Consider the following 22877-nt stretch of genomic DNA (forward strand, 5'->3'; position numbering starts at 1 on the left):
TTGTCATGAGTCAGTTGTCTCACCTCATTCCTCATTTTGAGAACTTAGCTGAGGCCCTATCTCCTTGGCACTCAGGATGGCAGGCTGATTTCTAAATCAGGCCATGATGATACCCGCCCCCCCCCCCGCCCCCCCCAGTGCTCTTCCTACCGCTGGATTGCGACTCTCCTCCGATGAGAGTTGGGGACTGTGTGGCCTCTTGCCTCCAGGAGAGTTTGCGATTCCAGCAGTAGGGACGCTGTCAGAGGCTGTGTTAGAAAGGGTAATGCAGCTCCTGCTGGGCTCTCTGGGTGTTCTTGCTCTTGAACCCCAAACCCCTGCTGTGAGAGAGGTCCAAGCAGCTACCTGGAGCAGCCCTGTGTGGAGTTCCAGCGGATAGCCCCTGCTGAGGTCCCAGCTGCTAGCCGGCACCAGCCTCCAGGTGCGCAAGCCAGCGAGCACGCTCCCCCAGGATTATGCCCCCAATCATCACCCAGTTGAGGCCCAGACACCATGGAGCACACACAAACCATTCCTGTTGTCCCCTTTCTGTATTCTGACCCCAGAATAGGTGAGCATAATAAAATGTTTGTTGTTTTTGCAGCTAAGTTTGGGGTGATTTGTTACACAGTGGTAGTCACTGCTGTGTAGGTTATTGAGGGAGAGAACAGTCAGAATATGTTGAGAATGGAGAGCAGAATCTTGTTTCTCAGAAATCCTCTAAATTACAGCATGCCCCAAAGATCGATACTATGTCCATCAACATGAGGACTTCCAAATCACAAGCTATACTATGAACCATCAATATTTTCCCAAATAAAGTAGTTTGGGGCTAGGCTCAGGCCCTTTAATTCTTATTACTCTGCCTTCCCCTTCTGCTGGACTCAGGAACCATTGCTTCCTGCCCCTCCCCCTAAACCAGAAGCAATGGAATTGGAAGCCCAGCACTGGCAGCCTAATTTATAGACTGGGCATGGAAGGGGCTGTCTTGAGCCTTTCCATCCATCTGACCTGAATTCCTGCTTCTTTATTATGTAGGCAGCACCCTTTATTGCTGACACTAGCTGGTGCTCTTTCTGAGTACATCAGGGCTTTCCACTCCACATTGCGCCATGAAAAAAAATACTTTTTTTTTCTGTGATAAAAAAAAGTATTTTGCATACCTGTATGACAAGTCCAGTAGGACGTATTTCATACGCTGCACACAGGTGTTTTGTTCTGCGTATATCAGAACACCTGCTAGCTTTCACTCTGTAATGTTCCATTTCACAGGCTCCATGGGCCCACAGAGGTTTGCTCTATTTTTATTATATATATTTATGTCTTAAATATTTCATACAATTTACACATGCATGCATGATAGTAATTATTAATTATTCTGCACATTTGTGATGGGTATAATGTGGAACCCATCAGTGTCATAGTAATAGAATTTTCCAGGAGTCCATTCTGTTTTCTCTCCAAACATCATATAGGTCCTTACTTAGTGGACAGTTTTACAGCTTTTCCTTATTTGTGTAATATTTTTTACTTAAGGATGTGTTTGCTCTAAGAAATACTTCTTAATAACGATGGTAGTCTTTCCTTAAGAGATGAAATTGGTATTTGCTCTCAAAAAAACATTATTTTGTGGGATGTTCTGGGGGGAAAAAAAGAAAAACGACCGGATATATCATTGTACAAAAGCTCCTGTTTAACATCTCCTGTTCCTGATAAAACAGATGTTCTGCATGGAAACATTTACTGGGTCTATTATTTTAAAGGGAAGAGTTTTAACACATTGTATATCGAACTACCACTCCCCCCCCACCCCAATTTCCTAAAAAGTAGAAAAAACACACCCAAATGTTTATTATAAGTAACAAAATAACATGTGAAGATGAATTGATCGTGGAACATTTAATATGGTTGTTACCATGTACCTGCTTCTGATTCAGGAACAGGTATATTTTGCACAACATACCAAAAATGTTATGTTTACGATATTGAGTGACAAAAGATGCATTCAGTAAATAAAAACACAGATAAAAATGTACAATGCTAGCAGAAAATGCCCTGTCATGGACTATTACCTAACTAGGTAGAGACTTAGAGTTTGGGAAGAAAAGTTAAAGGGGAGAGAGTTGAATCGGGCTTTAAAAATTTTTTTAATGGTTTTGGGAGGACGTCTACTAGAGTTGGTATTAATTAAAGGGGCATTTCAGAGAAAATTTCAGAGGAACCAATAGAGTTTGTTATCACTGTGAGTCTTCCATACTGACTGCTGAAGAGGACGACTTAGAATGAAAAAATGGCAAAATATATACCTTTGCTTACCTCCTGCTGTTTAAGTTGGAAAATTTCTCTACGGGACGTTAAGAGGTTAGCTATCAGGGCATCAGGATTGGACTGCACACCGGGAACCTCAGAAATACGCACGCACCCCTTCTGTGGATTACACCCGAGTCTGACGTCATACCAATTGGACTTGGAATGTAACTCAAACGTTTCCGTACATTGTTCTGTAAAAATGGTGTATCAAGTTTGCCTGTAATGAGCAAAGATGGCAATAAAAACCAGGACGTTAACCAGAGAAAAGTTCTGTGGAGCTCCATGCCACTCCCTGCTTTCATAACAGATGAGGCCCCGGGACTAGGGTGAGTGGGTCCAGGACAGCACTTACCTCTGTTGGTCATCTTGTCCCAAATCATCCCGTTCTCAGACCGAGGCACCCCAGTACCTTCACATTGTAGTCTGCATCTGTACTGGATTCCGGTTACCTATTTACTTTCATGAATTTACTCCGAGTTACATGTATTTTATTATTTTATTGCTAAGTCTTAAAAATATCGATCTAGTTTGGTAATCATGCTAATGATGAAATCAGCCACATGAATAGTAAATTGAATGATGAGATGGCACGTGAGAATTTTTTTAAAAATAGGTCTTTATTGTTGAAAGAATAACAGATGTCCGCCCCCCCTTTTCTTTTCCCATTGACTCCTACCTACCTTCCACCCGCCCCTCCAAGGCCTTGAGTGACCTGCTCCTATTTCCAGAAGGTTAGCTGGAACTCACAAAACAGTCTTCATAGAGTACATGTGCAATCCTAAAGAATATGACAATTATTGACACAGCTAAATAACATCTGATATTATTTCAAACGTGTATAATGTTAGTGATAGTACTCCTATAAAACTGCCCGTCGTCCTGCTTATGACCTGTTGCTCAGGGGGGGACTGGCCCTGGACAGTGGACCACACACTGGTGAGGGCCTCCCCGTCAGCACCCGTCGAGTTAGAATTTTCCTCTCCTTGGGGAATATCAGTGTGGTGGCCTGAGCTCCGTTTACTCTTACTTTCCTGTGGCACATTCTAACACTGGTAATGGCGCCATTGTCCTGCTTTGCTGCCAAAGCTTATTTCACTAATTATTTTCATCCCAGGTAACTGGTTTAGTTCTCTTTTTCTTTCAAAGGGGATACCGATTTTTTTTTTAACTGTAAAGTGAGAGCGCTGCGTTAGTAGTTTTATCTCTAGAAGTGTTTGCTCCCTCTGCTTCTCTTTATGATTTAATGATTTCTCAGTGCACTTGTCACGTCCTGCCTTTACGTCACCTTTTTACTAGATGCTGCAAGTTTTTTGTTTTTAAATTTTCATCTAGAAAAATTCATGTGTACTATAGGAGCCTAGTGAGTCTTAGGAATACGAGATAATACCAAGCTAACTTTCCCCTTTCCTAAAGGCACTTACAGTTAGCCCTGCGTTACGGAATGCCCTGCATATATTCAGAACTTTAAAATCAGATCAGAACTCTATTGAAAAAGAAACTGAACACAAACAAGTCGCTGTAAATTCTGTGTCCCCGTGACGGGCTGATCACACCTAGAGAATGAAGTCACCGTTATCTGTCAGTATTCTTCAGTTAGATTGTACCTTTTGCTTTTGCATATAAAATTGTCCGTATGTCAGGCTGTGGAGTTCAGAAAACAGTTCTATTTTAAGAGGCTAGAGCTCTCATTTTAAAAACACTTCAGTTTTCCCAGAAAATCTGTTTATTTCCGCCATCTCCTCCCACTGTAGCCCAGTGCTTCCCAAATTCCTCCATCTCTGGTTACAGACCGACTTGTCTTGCTGTGTGCCACGTTTGGAAGTCGCATTAAACCAGCATCTGTTCTGTTTTAGGAGAAAGCCGATGCCAGCCCCACGTCACTTCAGCTGCGGTCCCAGATCGAAGTAAGCACAGTGGCTTTAATCTTCTCTCTTTGCTTCTGCTTTTTGTTTTTAAGTGATATTCTGATGAAGCCTGTCGCTCTGCCTGTACTGATGCTGTGAATTCTCTCTCCTAGGAGTCGCTTGGTTTCTGTAGCGCCGCATCAACACCAGAAGTGGAAAGAAAGTAAGTTTCAGGGTCCGAAATTCTAGGAAAAGGGTCCTTCAGATACATGTTGAGGGTGATCATGTTGTGTATGTTCTACGGAGCTTGATGTCAGTTTCCTTAAAAGTATGTTGTGTGTATGAGTACATGTACAGGGGTGGGCAAAAGTAGGTTTTTGTATAAGTATCCACTTTTGTGGGTCGGTAGTGAAATTACCAGCCATCATTACCTAGAAGATAAATCATAAGTAAGGATATGAAATAATAACAATACGAAGACAAATAATACAAGTAAATAATATAATAATAAATAATGACTGTAAAGGTACTTTTGCCCACTCCTGTCTATAGGTAGATAATAAGAGTGTGTTTTCAATTGTAATTTATCTGGTGATGCCTAACGATTCTGTGAAGAGTTACTGATTTCACACTGCTTATTGTGAGGGAACCTTAAATGAATACTTGGAAGTGAGCGTGAAGAAAGGGAAAGGACAGTTAAGTCAACCAAAATGGGATTTCTTCTTTTACATTAGTTTTGGGTATACGATGAAAGTCATAAATAAGGAGCAAGGTACAAAATTACATTCCAGGGTAAAACCATGATTGAAACACCCTCCTCTGCAATTTGATTTGGTTGGTGACCTTAGAACAGGAATAAACGGCTTGTGACAGAAGGTTCCAAATGCTCACGGACCTTCAAGGTATTATTTTTGCTTCCCCGTCCTAACTTGGATCCTGTCGTTTTTACTCCCTTGGAGGGTAATTCTATGTTATAGCTCGTATTTTCAGTATTTCTTTTACCTAGTATAAAACAACACAAACGTCTTTTTTTTCTATGACCTTTCCCTTTTCTACTTTATTCCATTATAATTATGCTAGAATGTTCTATTTATGACCTTCCGAGGTAAAGAAATTTTAAGAAAGTCCACTTGTTTAAACAGACACTTCCTTTGGCACAGGGCCACTTATACCGTTTCATGCCAAGAGAGACATAGAAGTGGTTTAGGAATAAAGTATTTCTGGAATGAAAAGCACACGTTGGGAGAGCGTGTGTGCGCTTTACAGCACAGCCCTGCCTAATCCGTCCACGTGTGTGTGCTGCTGGCTGGGTCGCTTCTAGGGGGAAAGGCTGCTTTGCCAAGCCTGCAGCTCTCAGTTGAAGAGGCTCAGCAGATCTGGTTCAGGACTGAGGCCCGTGTGGGGTGATGAGCAAAAGAAAACCAAGGCCACTGCCCACTCAAGGTCGGAGGATGGATGGATGTGCAGTTATCTTGAATTTCCTTTGTTTTAGTGGCATATATTCTGCCAGCAACAAAGAGAACAAATCCCAGCAACTAGTCAAGAGAGTTGACTTGACAATGACCTTGAAACTGGAGGTACTGTGATGTTGAGCTGAGCGTGGGCAGAAGTGTTGAGTGAGTGGGCTGTAGGTTCACCTGAACTAGTTTATGATTCAAGCTGAGAACACAGGTGTTCCCTCAGAATCTCCAAATCCTTTAGGAAACAAGAAATGTCTGTCTTTCCTCCTGAGAGGACGTGACTCACCAAATTTGTGCTAATCGTAGGCTTGGCGTTTCTTCTTCCCCTCAATTGTGGGTAGTCATTCTTTCCGTGTTTGTATCCTTCACTTAGTGAAATGTGGCATGACTCTTGTGGCCTCAGAGAGACTACAGCCTCCTCTGAGGTTAACAACAACAACAACAAAAATTGAAAGCATACATACAAGAGAGCTGTTGACAGACCAGCCTCTTCATCTGCAGTACTGCCATTTTGTTTGTGTTCTTTCAAATGGTTTACTTAAACTTTGGTGTTTCTAAATAAATGGAAAGTTTTAATACATTTTGCTCTTCACTTTCTTATTAATAGTTTTTAAGAATCATAGAATTCTTTTTTCTTTTACTTTAAAGAACTGTTGAAAAAATGTTAAACTTACAGAAAATTTACAATTGTGCAATGCATGTCCATATACTTTTACTTAGACTCACCGATTTTCACACTCTTGCTCTCTCTTTTTCCTGTATCATATCACTAATCATGATTACTGCCCAACTATTTGGGAGTAAATTGTAGACATCACGGCACACTGCCCTAAATACTCCAGCTTATATCTCCTAAGGACACAGCCAGTCTCTTACAGCCACAATACAGTTATCAAGTAGAGGCATTTTAATACTGACTTTCCTAAAGTACAGTTTATATTCAGCTTTCTTTCACTGTCCCAGCAGGGTTTCTTACAACACTTCTTTTTCAGTCCTACACTTCACAAAAATCATTCATTGCATTTACATGTCATGTTTCTTGTCACATTTAATCTGAAAGTACTTCTTGGCTTTTCTTGGTCCTTTATGATGTTGATATTTTTTTAAGGAGTGTAGGCTGGTTGTTTTGTGAAATATTCCTCAATCTGGGTTTCTTTTTAAGATTCAGAAAATGCAGTTTTGATGTTTTCTCCTCAGTGCCTCATATCAGTTTGTCCCATTATTGGTGTTACTAATTGCAATCAAGAGTTACTAATTGAGAAGTTACAATTTTCCCTTTCACTAAAAAATATTCTGTGGGAGATCACCTGAGACCGTGTCTGTATCTTGTTCCTCATCAAATTTTTACCTAGTAGTTTTAAATTCCTTTCTTTAAAAAAATAATTGATTCTAGAGAGAGAGGAAGGGAGAAGGAGGGAGATAGAGATAGAGAGATAGAGATAGAGATAGATAGATAGAGAGAGAGAGAGAGAGAGAGAGAGAGAGAGAGAGAGAGAGAGAAACATTGATCAGTTGCCTCCCATATTCCACCTGACTGGGGATCATATCTGCAAGCTGGGTATGTTCTCTGACCAGGAATCAAACCTAAGTCCACTGAGCCACAGGGGCTAGGAGATTCCTTTAATGATTCTTGCCTGAATCAATTTTAACTATGGCTTGCAGAATGGTGTTACTTATTCTTAAATTAATAATTATTTTGTATTAAATCTTCCAAAAAGGTTTATCTAGAAAGATTGAGGTATCACTCTGGGTACTCTAGGTCAGATTACAATGGGAGTAGGTTTAACACAATGTTTATGTTGAATTGTTTGTGTTTGTGTACTTGAAAATGCAAATACTTTGAAATGCAAAATCCTGTTAGTCTTCAGATCCAAATTGCTGGTAGCTTCACAAGCCCTGGAGGATGACCTGGCAAACCAGAGGGCTGTGTCTGGTGCCAACCAAAATATCCCTCTGAGTCAGCTGTGTTGTTTTACAGGCAGAAATTGCCTTATGCTTTTTATTTGAAAGGCAAGAGAACTCAGTCAACAAAAGTGGACGAATCCTTCAGCAGCCCTGCCCTTAGACAAAGATTGCGCTAGACCACATGGGAGTCGAGCCACTGGCCCTTGTGACTCCTGCCTTCCAGAACTATGGTCTCCCTCACCCCACCCAGTTGTCTCAGGGGCCTGGGCACACCATGCTTCTTCCCTTCTCCCCCACTTAAAACCTGCTTACGGCAGGTTTCAGTCATTAATTGTGAAGTAAATGTCTAATTTCTAAAAAACACATCATCTCTCCCAGGAGTATTTAGCATTTAACAGTAATACTATCTAATAAAAGAGTAATATGCAAATTAACCATCACTTAGCTACACCCACAAACGACGCCCACCAGCCAATCAGGAGCGATTATGCAAATTAATCCAACCAAGATGGATGCAGCCACAAAGCGAGCAGGAGGCTTGGGTTTCCCTGGCAATGGAGGAAGCCAGGCTTTCCACACACCCTGGCCAGCCCAGGTCTCCACTCAAGGCTACAAAGTTTCAATTATAGAAGATAAATAAATCCCAACAAAAATGGCAGCAGCCATGGAGTTGGAGAGAGCAGGAGGCTAGGGTTGCCCCCACCGATGGAGGAAGCCAAGCTTCTGCAGCCCTGGCCTGCTTTGGCCTCTGCTTAAGGCTACAAAGTTTCAGTTATAGAAGATAAATAAATCCCAACAAAAATGGCTGCAGCCACAGAGCAAGCAGGAGGCTTGGCTCCGCTCAAGGTTACAAAGTTTCAATTATAGAAGATAAATAAATCCCAGATACCAGGGCCTCCGCTTGGGTCGCCAGGGGGCGTTGCCAGCCTGCAAACCACCACAGGCCCCTCACTCAGGCTGCCCCACTCCCCAAGGGAACACCCTTCAGGGCAAACCAGCTGGCCCCTACCTGTGCACCAGGCCTCTATCCTATCTAATTCTATCTAATAAAAGAGTAATATGCAAATTGACCATCACTCCAACACACAAGATGGCTGCCCCCATGTGGTCAAAGATGGCTGCCCCCATGTGGACACAAGATGGCCACCACAAGATGGCCAGCAGTGGAGGGCAGTTGGGAGGGACCAGGCCTGCAAGGGAGGGCAGTTGGGGGTGATCAAGCCTGCAGGGGAGGGCTGTTGGGGGGGACCAGGCCGGCAGAGGAGGGAAGTTGGGGGCGACCGGGCCTGCAGGGAAGGGCAGTTGGAGGGGACTCAGACTTGCAGGGAAGGGCAGTTGGGGGTGGGGGGGACCAGGCCTGCAGGGGAGGGCAGTTAGGGGCAATCAGGCTGGCCGGGGAGCAGTTAGGCATCAATCAGGCTGGCAGGGGAGTAGTTAGGGGGTGATCAGGCTGGCAGGCAGAAGTGGTTAGGGGCAGTCAGGAAGGCAGGCAGGCAAGCACTTGGGAGCCAGCAGTCCTGGATTGTGAGAGGGATGTCTGACTGCCCGTTTAGGCCCGATCCTACTGGGATTGGGCCTAAACGGGCAGTCACACATCCCTTGTGGGGTCCCAGATTGGAGAGGGTGCAGGGTGGGCTGAGGGACCCCTCCCCCCCCACCGTACTCGAATTTCGTGCACTGGGTTTCTAGTATAGTAATACAGGTCTTAAATTATAGTAATACTAGAGGCCCGGTGCACAAAATTCGTACACCGGTAGGGTCCCTAGGCCTGGCCGGCGATCAGGGCCAGCCGGGGCCTCCCTTCCCCAGCTACCGGCTGCTGGCTGAGGCCTTCCTTCGTTTCACATCGCCCCCTGGTGGTCAGTGCATGCCATAGCGAGCGATTGAACTCCCGGTCGAACTCCCAAGGGGACACTTTGCATATTAGCCTTACATATAAATAGATAGATAGGTCTGACCAGAAGAGGTAGGCATTTTGTAGGGGAGACAGGCAGTGAGAAGTCCAACAGCTGACATCACTGCCCCTGGATACCCTGCCTAGTGGGGCTGCTAGCTGATACTAATTTGGCCTGGAGATATGGGTGACCCAGGGCTTGGCAAACTTTTTGACTCGAGGGCCACAATGGGTTCTTAAACTGGACCGGAGGGCCGGAACAAAAGCATGGATGGAGTGTTTGTGTGAACTAATATAAATTCAAAGTAAAGGAGCGGAGGGGAGAGCAAGAGAACTGGATAGAACAGCCGGATCCGGCCTGCGGGCCGTAGTTTGCCCACGGCTGTAGACGATAGAGAAATAGATAGATGGGGAGCTAGAGAGGTATAGAACAGACCTGCCCCTCTCTGGTTCGAGAAAGGCCACATTCGTCCTTATTTTCTTACAGTCTAATCTCTCCATGTGCTTTCACTGAAATATAACAAAGAAGACCAAAGGAGCTTTAACTTGAACCTCTTCTATTTATATCTATTTATATTGGCTATTGAGACTGCTTACTTCATTACACCAATCTTCAGTTTGTGTCAACTGGCTGAAAGGTGAATGTTAGTTAAATGTCTTGTTATTCACCAGTTAGTCTCAAGAATATCTAGAAAGCAAGTCCATTTTGCTCAGAGATATCTTTATAACTGTATCTATTAGAAATAAGTTTAGCCTCGGATAACGGAAAGCGTGACAAATAGTGGCGTAAACAAACCCAAGGTTCATTGGATAACCCTTGTCCCATGGTTGGCACTGAGGCTCAGTAAACTTTCAGGAACCAGACTGTGTCTTTTTTGGTGTGTGTGTGTGTGTGTGTGTGTGTGTGTGTGTGTGTGTGTGTGTGTGTGTGTGTGAGTCTGCACGCGCACACCTGTGTATTTGTCCTCCTGTTTTAAAGTGGCTGCTGTGTGTGTGTGTGTGTGTGTGTGTGTGTGTGTGTGTGTCTGCACGCGCACACCTGTGTATTTGTCCTCCTGTTTTAAAGTGGCTGCTGTGTGTGTGTGTGTGTGTGTGTGTGTGTGTGTGTGTCTGCACGCGCACACCTGTGTATTTGTCCTCCTGTTTTAAAGTGGCTGCTGCATCTTCCAGGTGGGTAGGAGAGACAAACAGGGTGAAGGGAAAAAGGTAAGAGGGCAAAAGACCAAAGGCACGTTTTTTAAAGCTTTCTGAGAACCCCCCTGCAACCCTGTATCCCACTCGTGTCTCCCTGCAGCGCCTGTTCAGTGAGCACCAGCTCTGTGTACGGGATGCTCGCCTGGGGTCCAGGATATTGTGATGAAGAGCTCACAAGAGCTGCATGTAGGGAGATGGAATAGGAAAAACTATATGTCTAAGGTGGTGCTTTGGGGAAAAAGAAAGTAAAGAAAGGGTTCCCAGAAATGGGGCACTTGGCCTCCATAGACAAAGGGGAATTTGGAGAAGTGAGTTTTTAGCTGAGCCCATTGCTGCCCTGAACAAATCGGGCTTTCCAAGGAAGGAGGGAGAAGAGACAGCATGTAGGAAGCTGGCGGTATTTCCCACAATAATGTAAGCTTTCGTTTGTGTGTGTGTATATAGAAAGGCAGGGTAGTCTGAAAACTAGCTCGGTGTCTAACACATAAGCTCTGTGTCAGGATTAGTTAGATTCATTACTTCTGAGGAAACTTGTGGGGGAGCCTGTGGTTTTATCTAGGTGTGTATCTAGAAAAATGTAGTCTTAAAGGGGTTGGCTCTTATGGACTGAGAATTGGAAAAGAAAAAGCAGGAAATAGTCGATGATGTTTATTGAGTGCTTATTATGGGCCAGAAACTGGAAACTGGTCTAAGCACTGACTCACTTAATCCAACAACCCTGTGAGGTTCAGTACAATATCATTTCTATTTACAAATGCAGAAACTGAGGTCCAGAGAGGTTAATAAGTTGCTCAAGGCTACACAGCTAATAAGTGGCAGAGCCCAGATTTGATCCCAGTTGGGAACCCATTCTCCTAACCGGTATATAATTCAAAGTACTGATAATTGTATTGCTTATGCAATGGAGAGGTTAGAGGCACATTGAGTTCCATAGCATTAAATAGCAGCACTTAAAACCTGCATTCCAGTGTTTCTCTGGGAACTAGGAGCAAGTTTTACTCTGATTCAGATATAAGCTGGGTCTCTGTTATTTATTTATAGAGGCAGGAAGGTCCAAAATAAATCTCCAGGCATCGCCTTAGCCACTATTCATAAGCTCTTTTCTGCGAAGTCTTTCACCAGAGGCGAACATTCAGGGATTCAAGTTTCACTTTTTTTCATTACCTATGACTACACTTGAACTATTTCATGGTGAAAAAGTCCAAAAAAATCTATAGCATGATGGAAGCGGAAGATAACTAAAAGGCGGGGGAGCCAATACAGTGTTCTGGAGTGGAATAAGTGGATGAACTGCAGTTGGTGAATGTTCTGTGCAAGCGTTCACTCCATTTGCACATGGTTTCGCTCACGGATTTGCTTCCCTGGCAAGCTGGTGAGTCTTTTGATCCTTTTCTCCACCTTGAAAACCTTGGTCTTCACCTTCTTCCTTCGAGACCTCAGGGAAGAAGCCCTTGCACTTGTTATGCACGTGTTCCCGTTCCTCTCACTCATCTGTGACTCTGCGGATGGCTTGCATCTCTGCCCTTGCCTTCCTCCATCCCCTCCCCCCCATATCTGCTGTCTGCCCACCTGTGCCCTTGCATCGTCCTTGTACCTGCTCTCCAGGCAAGGTGAAGCGCCTGCAGTGTCTCAGACAGGCATGCTGTGCCTCTGAAATTGACGCTCCTTCTGGGGTTGTCTGTCCCCCACTCTCACTGCCCTCCACCCTCCTTACCTGGCAAGCTCCACTCAACCTTATCAATCCAGCTCTGGCCTTGGCTCCTCCCAGAGCCTTCCCTGATCTGCGGAGTTGAGGTGAAGTGTCCTGCTGCTGGGCTTTCCTGCCACTTTTGCAATGGACTCCGGTGAACGAGGGCATGTATGTAAGAGAGTGTGTGCGTGTGTGTGTGTGTGTGTGTGTGTGTGTGTGTCTGTGTCCGTGTCCCACTCAGAACTCTGGATCTTTGTTAAAGTCTTCTAATAATGGATAAACGAGTGGGTGACTGTGTAAAAACATGTGGAGTTCCTTCTTCATCCCATGAAAATCTGGCCATTCTCCCAAACCCTCATCCTGTTTCTCTCCTCTCCCCGTTACCAAGGTCAATGGCGAAACAGTAACTATCCCAGAGACCCTTCGGCACTGCCGACTCCCTTTGCTGCCTGTGACACTGTGGCTTCTGCCTTACGTTTTGCCCACGTCCTGCAGTTCCCTTTTGTCTGCGCACCCTTCTCTTGGGTGTTTTCCTGGGGCTTTTTATCCAGTCTGTGTGCTCTGCCAGGATGCTTACAGTGCCCATGGCTTCGAACTGCTGTCTCCAGGCGCCTACCTCAAATCCCCATCTCCACCGTGTCCTATTGCCCAGTCCGGCGACCTGCCTGCCCGCGGCAGCCTCTGGCTGGATGCCGGCTCCTTACTGTTGTTGTCACCCCCCGCTATGCATCCCTATAGCAGAATTCATCATCCCCTTTCATCGTCCTTCCTTAAAATTCCCCATTGCCCTCACCCCTGCACAACCACTCAGCACCTTTCTGTTTCTATAGGTTTATTTGCCTGTTCTGGACTTTTGGTGTAAATGGAGTCATAAATATTTTCATTGATGAGCTTATTTCACTTAGCGTAATGTTTTTAGAGTTTCACCACAGTTCATTCCTTTTTGTTATAAAAATGCTACATTTTTTTTAATTTTATTTTATTTGTTGATGGGTGTAGAATTAGGGTTGTTTTAACTTTTTGACTATTATGAATAATGCTGCTGTGAACATCTGTATACAAGTTTTTGTGTGGCCACCTGTTTTCTTTTTTTGTTTTAAATCAACTTGAGATACAGTACACACACATAGCATACAAGTCACCCATGTAGAGTGTACAACCAAAAAGTGCTTCGTACATTCACAGGTGTGAGTCACCATCACACAGCCAACCTACAACATTTCCATCACCCCAGAAAGAAGCCCTGTTACCCGTTAGCAATTGCTCCTGATGGCCCTCCCCGCAAAGCAACCACTGATCTACTCTCTGTCTGTATAGATTCACTTAGTCTGTACATTTCATACCATGTGCACTTGCACACAAGGGCTTGCTTTCCTTTTGAAAGAATATGTCTGTTACAGCTCCATTAAGAATGGAGCTTTGAACCCAATTTTTGGTAGCCTCTTTGAAATATGCAAGAAATGCTTTTACTAAGTTCTTTCTCCAATGCGTCCTCCTCGCTCTTCCTCATAAGCTTGTTCCTAGAAGCTGCTGGGGAGGGGCTCAGGCTTCATTCTGTGTGGAAGCACCCGGGGGGCTGGGTCTGGGGAGCTGGGTCTGCCGTCATGGTCCTGAGAGCTTTCCCTCCTGTGTGACCAGCTGGGGCTCTCTGTTCCTTCTCCTTCACAGACATGCGCACTAGAGACCTGCTTGGGGTCACGAAAGGCCCTGGGGTGCAGACCAGCCGCTGCTGAGGCCTGCGCCTTTGCTAGGAAATCCAGGTCAAGCCTCATCCCTGGAGCTGAGACAAATGCATCCTGTTTCCACATCCTGTTTGTGGCAGGGCTGTGGGTGGGGAGGGGAACACCAGGTTTTCCCGTGGGGGATGTGCACATGGGCGCTGGCGTGAAGAAGCCAAGTGGAGGCATGTCCTTGAGGGTAGGTCACACGTCGGGTTGGCCTGGTTCAGGGGGCTGTGTCCTCGCTGCGTTGCCCACCGTCCTACATCATCTGGCCTTTGAGCTCACCAGGGGGAGAAGGGCCGCAAGCGTAGGCTTCACAAAATAAATGGGCTGTGCCAAGAACCAGGCATCAGCGTGCATATTATGTATTATTTCGCTTTACTCCATTTACCGTCTCCCAAGGCTGGTAGACTGCCATCTGCCAAGGCTGTGGGTACGAGGGCAAGGTCAGTGTCGCGTTGGTACTTTCAGTGCGCTCCCTGACTGTGATTGATCATCTGGGTCACCTTCCCCCGCCCCTCTCCCCTATCCCCGCTCCCCGCCCACCCGCCAGGCTTCAGCTCAGTTACACAGAGATGAGTGTGAGTCAGGTGGTCTCCAAGCTTCCTTGTGGCCTGAGCCCTCTTTCATATTGCGACCCAGTCCAAAGCACGCCCTGGGCCCCAGCTCTGCGTAGGCGGTCCACCGAGGCAGCTTGCTCTCGCTGGTGTTGGCGTTGGTGTGGACAGAGCCTGAGCCTGAATGTAAGTTCTGCTAGCTGTGGACTTAACTTCTCTATTCTCTAACCTCAGGTTCCTAATCGATAACGAGCCCAGTGACATCTCTCTCTGAGGGTCATTGTGCAGGACGCCTAGCGCGGTGCCTGGCATTGGACGCGGTGCCCACGTTGTCCTTGTTCCGTCCCCACCTCCCCACCTCCTCTGTAAGGTGGGGCATTGCCCAGGACAGTGGCAGTGTGACTGTAGTTTTCATCCTCAGTCTGAGCACATGGGGCCATACACAGCGCTCCTTGATGGCCACGCCACTTCCAACAGGCCGTTCCCGCCTGAGCCTTCCTTTCCGTGCCCCAAAGAGGGGGAAGGGGCTGCGAGATAGCCACCCGTGAGGTATGTGTCTGTGCGGGCGGATCGGTGCCTGCTCACGTGTGTACTGCATCACACAGCATATTTGAAGGGCTCAACATTCCAGAGCGCACGGGCTCAGGGCAGGGCCAGCTGTGCCAGACTTCTCCACCTCAGCTGTTGCTCTGAAAACTCTGTTGCCTTTCACCCTGTCTGGGGAATGAGCCTCCAGCTGACCCAGCCCAGGCTGGAGCCCACACGCCTGGGCCACATCCCCCACCTGCGATGGCCGGAGACAGACATGATGGCCAGGAAGTGTTCAGTGTGGAGGGGGGCAGCTGGCTCTTCTCTGTTCTGCAGGTGAGGTCATCAACATTTGGGGGCGAAGGGGATGGTGGGGTGGGAAGGAGGCTGTCCGTACATAAGTACATTCCTATCCTGGCAGGTAAGGCAAGATCCAGACCTACCAGTTTTATGTGTAAATCTTTCTAACAAAACTATTATGGAAATGGTAGCTTACAGAGGTTTAGAAGGACTCAGTACCTTTCCTAGATCATGACGGTCACAGTCACAGCCTTGGGCGAGGCAGAGGTGGACTCCTGATCCAGATCTATGTATCTGCCTGGTCAGGCCTTCTGCATAGACTCCACCCCAGGGGCCACGAAGACTGAGGACCTGTAGTCGGCTTGGTGGCCAGGGAAGTTTAACTGAGTTCACCTTTTCCAGTGTCTGCTGTGCAGACAACTAAGGGAGGCTCTGGGAGGGTGGACAGGAGAGGGAAGGTGGCTGTCCTCTTACAGCCTGAAGAAGACACGACAAGATGATACAATGTCGGGTGACTTCAATGCAGAGGAACTGCTGGTGGAGGGACAGTCTGTCCCTGGGGGGCAGGCGTGGGGTGGGGGCCACATAGACTCGGTATCAGGCAAGGCCCTCTAGGAGAGCAGATGTGAAGGTAGCCCAGGGGAGGTTGATGATGTGGCATGAAGTCAACAGGACTGGCATTTGGGGCAAAAAAGATGCAGAAAGTGGGGAAAGAGGACAAACTGCCACCAAGAATGTGCGGAAACCCACGTCATCTCACCACCTCCAGGCAAGGCCCTCGCACGGTGAGTGGTGCAAGGAACCTGCAGAAGCACCAGTGTCCCTCGTTTCTCAGGAGCAGAGCAGGCCGCAGGTCCAGGGCCCGAGGACCCCAGGAGGGGACTCGCAGGGATTCGAGCCCTGAGGGCCTTGCTCTGCCCATGCCACCCAGTGACCCAGGGGACATGTGATGATGCTGTGTCCTGCACTGACCTTGATGCATGGGAAAAAATTGACGACTGCTCTACTTCTGCTTGCTGCATCGCACATGAACTCTCGTGTGGCCCACAGGGACCCGGCACTGTGCAGGGAGCGGGTTCTGGGAAACGCCCTCCAGCTGAGCTCACCTGATGGCCGGCAAGTCCACTGCAGGTTCCCCAAGATAGCACGGGAGGGATAACCTGGCGGTTTCTTGTTTCTTAGGCCCAAATGCAGGGGAAGGCAGAATCCAGGCAGAACAAGGCCGGCTGAGGTGTGTGAGTGCAGCACCTGTGGGGATGGGCACATGGCTCGGTCAGTGCAGGAGTTGCCTGTCTGTGTAAGGAGGTGGGATTGGATGCCCCCAAGGAGGCAGGCAGACCAGTGCGAAGAGGAGAGATCCTTAAGGTCTGAAACTTGGCAGAGCTTTTTTTTTTTTCATGATGCTTCTGCTTTAAAAATTCTTGAATCTACCGGCTCATTCCGTCATCTAGTCCTTGAGGAGTGTCTCCTGCACTCCAAGTACATTGTAGTCAACACTAAACCCAGCCCCCAACCTCTTGTCCAGAAGTTTTGTCCAAGTAACCCCTTACAGTTAGGAGAACACCACCTGCTTGTTTTATCTTATTGTATTCTGTATTCTTTTCTGAAATTCTCACTTATGAGACTGCTGGCTGTATCTCAGAGGTGTTGAACTAGAAGGATAGGAGGCATGGAGAAGGAGGATGTTTCCCAGTACCGACTGAGTCAACCCGGTGGTTCCAAGCACATCCATTTATCAGAGTTAGCTGGAGAGCTTGTTGACCAGACGGCCCTCAGCCCCGCCCAGGCACAATGACCTGGATTCTCTGGCGCCTTAAGCTCCCTCCCCAGGAGGATCTCCAGCAGATGGCTTGTATACGAATCACTGCCTACCCGTTTCTTGTCCTTTGGGTTGAAGCTCTGTGGTTCTGCTCCACATCTCAGGATCCATGGAACCAGGGGCCGATCCGCTGACCCTGGCAGAGGTCATTTGTCATCGTGGTGACCCTGGCAGCGTCACTGGTATGGGATCACCTCTGGCAGCTGCCCGTGTGTCACTTAGGATAAAGCCACAGGATCAGAAGGGGGAGGATGGGAAGCAGTCAGAGACAATGTGAGACCAGCCTGGGATGACATAGTACAGAGAGCCCTTAGTGGGTGCAGAACTGGAGGCGCAGGGATGTGTGGGAATTTAAAATCGAGATCGGAACGGTGACGGATGTTCACTAGACTTGTTGTGGTGATGACTTCCCAATATATACAAATGAGAAATCATTGTGTAGTAGACCTGAAACTAACAACATTCTGTGTCAGTTATACCTCAATAAAAAATGAGATCTGAGAAGACAGGTTAGTGTGAGTTCCCATTTTCGTAGAATCGATAACAGGAAATTTCCACCTGCTGTTTCTGAAGGAATGAAAAGTGAAGAGAACGAAAGGAAGGTTAAGTTGGCTATGGCCGTGGCCACTGTGGAAGGGACCTGGTCCTCTGTGCTGCGGCCAGGAGCCCCGGGCGGGCAGGCGGCTCCCACAGCCACACCCTGAGGTGGCCGGTCACTGCGTCAGCAAGGCCGGGAAAGGTCCCCTATGCCCACAGGCCCTCCAGCTTCGGCCTTCAGAGGTGGCATCATGGACTCCTCTGCTCCGTCAGAGCATCTGGCTGAAACGGGGCTGGCAGCCCGGGCCCCACATCCCTCCTCGGGCTGCTCTGCACCCAGACAGCACAGCAGCCAGCGTGGTCAGTGAGGCTCGGGTGATGGTGAATGGGAGCCTCTGTTTGTTCCCACTGAGAAAGTTCTGACCAGCTTCCTGTGCCATCTCCATGGAAACTGAAGGAGGAGATAATTGAATGGAGCCTCTCTTCCTCCCATGGCCCCTCCCCCTGCCCCCATCCTGAGGCTGAGGCTGGTACAGGCCTGCTCTTTGCAGCCAGCATCTCCCCACAGGTCCATGCAAATTTGATAAGAATATCAAAGGCCGGTTTTCCTTACTGTGCCAACCTCCCCTGGGATAAGTTACCCCATACGCAGCCTGTACCAGTCAGGTGGCCTTTCATCGTCACACCCGGTCTTGAGCTGGGAGCTGGGACCTGGGTCCCACATCCCGATAACCAATCAGCCTTTCAGAGAGAAAGGGCAGACGCTTCCAGACATCCAGCGGCCTAAATCTAAGCCACATTTCCTGCAGAAAAAGCCGTTCTTGGACCATGTATTTATTACAAATATGTAGTAAATTTTAAAGGGGAAGTAGAGGGAAGGAATAATTTCCATTTACAGAAAAAATGTCAACAAGGCTGTTTACAGTCCCCCCCCCTTTCATGTTATAAAAACTAGCTTTTGTGGTAAAAATAAAAGTGCTAAAACCCTGTTTTATTTTGCTGTTGACAGTTCAGTAATTCTTAAGATATAAAGATCTAAATGAAATTCAGAATTCACATCAAGGCCATAAAAGGAAGACATTTCGTTTTTACTGGTTACACCAAACCCAGAATGAACAGACGGTGGAATTTAAGGCCTTTTCCTTTAACATCTTGATTTGTCTGCCTGCAGAGGAAACCTCAGAGGCCAGCACTTCACCTGGCTGTGGATTCCAGTGGCCAAGTCCCAAACTTCAATGGCACTTTCAGTGCCTGTGGTTAGAGAAAGTGCACATTGATGTGGCTTTGGGCTCACAGTGTCATGCCTGGCACTGTGAATGCAGGAGAGGCCCTAGCCTTCATGAACCTGGTATTTCAGTGGGAAGAACATCGGTCTGCGTGTCTGAAGAGCTGAGTTTAAGCTCCAGCCATGTGACATAAAATGGGAAAGGTCACATGAACACTCCAGGCCTCAGTCTCTTCATCTGTATGATGGGCTCAGTTCTTTTCAGGGTCTCTGTGAGCCTGAAATAGGATGATATTTATATGAATATATTTGGTAAACCCAGACCCAATGCTTCATAGAAATTGGTCCTTTTTACTCCTTCACCACAGTTAGGATTATATTTACTTAGGTGTTACCAAAACCTGGCTGCCGTGTTGAGGCAAATGGGGCATATATTTTTCATTTAGCAGGGAGTCTGGAGGTTCCAAGTCTGATACAGCTGCTCAAGGAATTTTTTCTCTCCTCTACCATCCATACTATGGGACTCCCTTCCTTATGAAAAAATGACCACTGCTTTGGCATTGTGCCCATGTTTCGGTCAGTACCCAGGGCAAGGGCAAAGGGCAAAAGACATGTGAAAACTGAGTCAGTCCTTCTCGTTATGAAAACACCAGATTTCCCAGAAACACTCTGCTATACAGTTCCGGTTACATCTTGGGCAGATGCTGGCACCTGGCCTTGGCTAGCTGCCAGCCAGCCTCGGGGAGGTGAGTATCTTAACTGGGTACACAGCCACCCAGGCAGAACCAGGGTTCTTTTAGTAAGAAAGAAGATGAGCATGGCTATTAAGGTGGAAGGCAACAGGCCTTGCCTCGTGCTATAGCCACTCACTCAGCCATTCCCATCTTGCAGCCTGTTGATATATAATCTACCCAAGGATACTGTCAATCCCTGCATGGTGTGGGCCGTGTATACATGCCCCCCCCTCCACAAGCTTCCCAGGGCTTCATTATCTACACCAAACAACACATAACAAACAGGAAATCATCGTTGTTTGTTTTTATACGATGCTGATCAGTTGCTGATGCCTTTTTATATGAATTTACAGGAAAAATACTAGTCTGTACCCTGTAGTATGCCATGGGGCAATTCGGAAGAGCTGTGAAGGCATTTATGACTTTCCAGTACTTTCCTAGTGCTGTCAGCAGCGAAGCTGGCATCCAAGCAACAGGTGTTTGTCAACTTCTTAGGCAGTTCAGACCCACGAGTCCACAGATAAACACTACTATGGCCCAGCTGGAAAAGAAGTTTCTGGAAACTTTGGAGGATGAGTGTGTTCTGTCCCGGCTTTGATTCTCCCTGCCCCGAGCCCACTCCCCGGGGCATGTTCAGCTCTGCACTTCGGCACTGGTATCGCCCCGGCCTGTGCGAAGTTGAGGCTGGGACACAGCCAGGCCGTGGGCCTCTGTTATGGAGAGGTGGCTCTTGGATGCTCTTCAGGCACGAAACTCTTCAATGTCTGCCAGTGTCCTGCGTCATTAACTTTCGGTACCAGTTACCGGTGGTGAGTGAAAGGGCACAAATCTCGATCAGTGCACCTCCGTGAGGGATTTTCAGATTAGCATGGGTGGGGCCTGCTCTTGACTGGAGAGCTAGTTGGCCATCCCCGAGGTGCCAGAGGACCAACCCCTTCCATGTTGAGAAACAGAAGTGCTTTTTGAGAAGGACTTAGAGAGACTTGACCCCATAGGGGAAGCTGAAAACAAAAGTCAGCCATTATAACCGCTGGCTTTTTTGTGTGGCTTAGCCTGTGCAGGCTTGTTCTAAATACCATGCAGGTCACCCTTGACTGAAACCTCTAGAAAACCTATGTGATCAGTAATTTTATTGTCTCTAGCAGGAAACTAGGATTCAGGGGGACTCAGTCACTTGTCAAAAGTCACTCAGCCCGGCCGGTGTGGCTCAGTGGTTGAGCGTCAGGTCACCGCTCGATGCCCGGGTTTTGGGCTTGATCTCCAGTAGGGGGTGTGTAGAGGGCAGCTGATCGATGATGTTTCTCTCTCGCCAATGTTTCTATCCCTCTCCCTCTCTAAAAATCAGTAAAAGCACATTAAAGTTTTATTTAAAAAAAAGTTACTAGTTAGTAAATGGTAGAACTGGGCTTGGAACCCTGGTAGCTGGAGTTCAGAACCTACACTGGAGCCATTATACTGGGCAGCTTCCTGGATAGTGGGCCTTCGGAAAACACTTGAAATAACGTTATTCATGTGTAGATACCAGTCAGTGGCCCTTACAACTCTACATTGACATCAGATTCAATCATTGATGTGTGTTTGTGTGTGTATGTGTTTTAATCCTAAGAAAAACATGAGTTACTTGTATAAAGTGTAATCGAGAAAAGGAAGAGGAATTATTATATCCCCCAAATTATTTGAGGGAAGTTAATGGTTTTTTTTTTTTTTTTTAAAAAAAGGAGGAACCTCTGTGATTCAGAAACTTCCGGTTTAAGGGAACCTTTGGAGCCGCGGTCGCCAGCTGGTGGTCCGTGAGGTCCGAAAGGTTGGCGACCGCTGGTCTAGGAGATGCATAGTGGCAGTGCTCTGGAGAATGGTTCGAAGAGGTCACCGTTAGGGGGAACTTAGTAAGTGCCAGGCGTTGTGCTGAGCTCTCTGTTCATCGTCTCAAGTAATTCTCCTAATAGCTCAGCAAGGGGGGTTCTGTTTGTATCATCACTAGTTCACGTAAAAAGAAAGCATGGCTTAGATCTGTGGCCCTGCTATCCCAGGTGTGCCCAGCTCCTCAGGTGTGAGCCCCGAGCCTGTGCTGTGTCCGGCCATTGCCTTGGACTTGGTACTTCAGACACCTACCTGCCTAGATCGTTTAGGAAGGTGACTTTGTAACAAAAGCCAGAAAGGACAAGCTGGGAATAGACTGAAAATGAAAGAAAAGGCCTCTATGGGGTTGTTTTCACCAGTGACAGGATGTCACCAACGTTTTCGTTGGTACTAAATATACAGGGAGTCCTAACACTATGCCAGATTTTGGCAACAGAATTACTTTCCGTCTCAGCCAGTGAATTCGCAAAGCAAAGTTCTGCCTGTGTATGAAATCCAGCCCCTGTTGCTGGGCAGGGCCCAATCCCCCAGGGAAAGTCAGAGAGGCTCATGGGGTGCAGGATTGAAGGTGGCACCCGCGCCTTGCACCGTCTGACCCCGAGAGTGAACACCTCCCACACTGCGCTGCTGTGTCTCTTGCCTCACCCTTGTCCCGGCCCTGCGGCTGGGGAAGGGGCTGCCCCTTGAATTTTTACAGACAGTAGATACTGTGAACAGGAACTTGTTTCATATATATTTCTATTCAATAGTAGAGATATGCTCCTAGGATGAAAAATATCTCTGATACTCGAAGGATAATCAGAAATAGGAAATTAAGGAATTACACTTTACACAAAGTGATTTGTCACTAAATATGCAAAATATGAATGTGAGGAGTTAGTTATGTTTAAGTCATAACGAAAAGGAAAAGATTAACTACTAAAGAGCCCCTCAACCCTCTTACCTTCCTCCCTGCCGCCCCCCCCCCCCCACGCGTACACAATCCAGTAGCAGAGGTCTCAGTCCTTTCTCCACGTCCTCAGGCAGACGCTGCTGGCTTTGAGGACTGCCTTGGCAGGCAGGGACGGTGCAGGAAAAGACCCAGACGCAGCAAAAGCCCTGATTCAAAATTCAGCAGGAAAGAAACTCCTGGAGAGAAGCATATTTCCGGAGACTCACGATAAAGAACCTTAAAAATCTCTTAAGTATAGGTTTTTCCCAGTAACGCATAACATATGTCCCTTTCTTAGAAATTGGGTTCTAACAGTTTTTCTTTTTTGTTGTTGTTTGGTTATAATGAAGTTTCTGGACAGTCCACGGAAACAAACAATGAGCCTGTTG

General features: G+C 47.0%; 1 protein-coding gene across 2 annotated transcripts in view; it reads left to right on the forward strand.

Moving 5' to 3' along the window:
• SASH1 (SAM and SH3 domain containing 1) overlaps positions 1 to 22877 on the forward strand; it is a 182863-nt gene that overhangs the window by 72978 nt on the left and 87008 nt on the right. For both annotated transcript variants that reach the window (XM_080666223.1, XM_080666224.1), the window contains exons 3-4: positions 4143 to 4193; positions 4307 to 4356. In XM_080666223.1, coding sequence (XP_080522349.1) covers positions 4143 to 4193; positions 4307 to 4356 — 101 coding nt within the window. The remainder of the gene's footprint in view (positions 1 to 4142; positions 4194 to 4306; positions 4357 to 22877) is intronic.

This window comes from Plecotus auritus, assembly GCF_963455305.1.
Source record: "Plecotus auritus genome assembly, chromosome: 4".
Lineage (NCBI taxonomy): Eukaryota > Metazoa > Chordata > Mammalia > Chiroptera > Vespertilionidae > Plecotus > Plecotus auritus.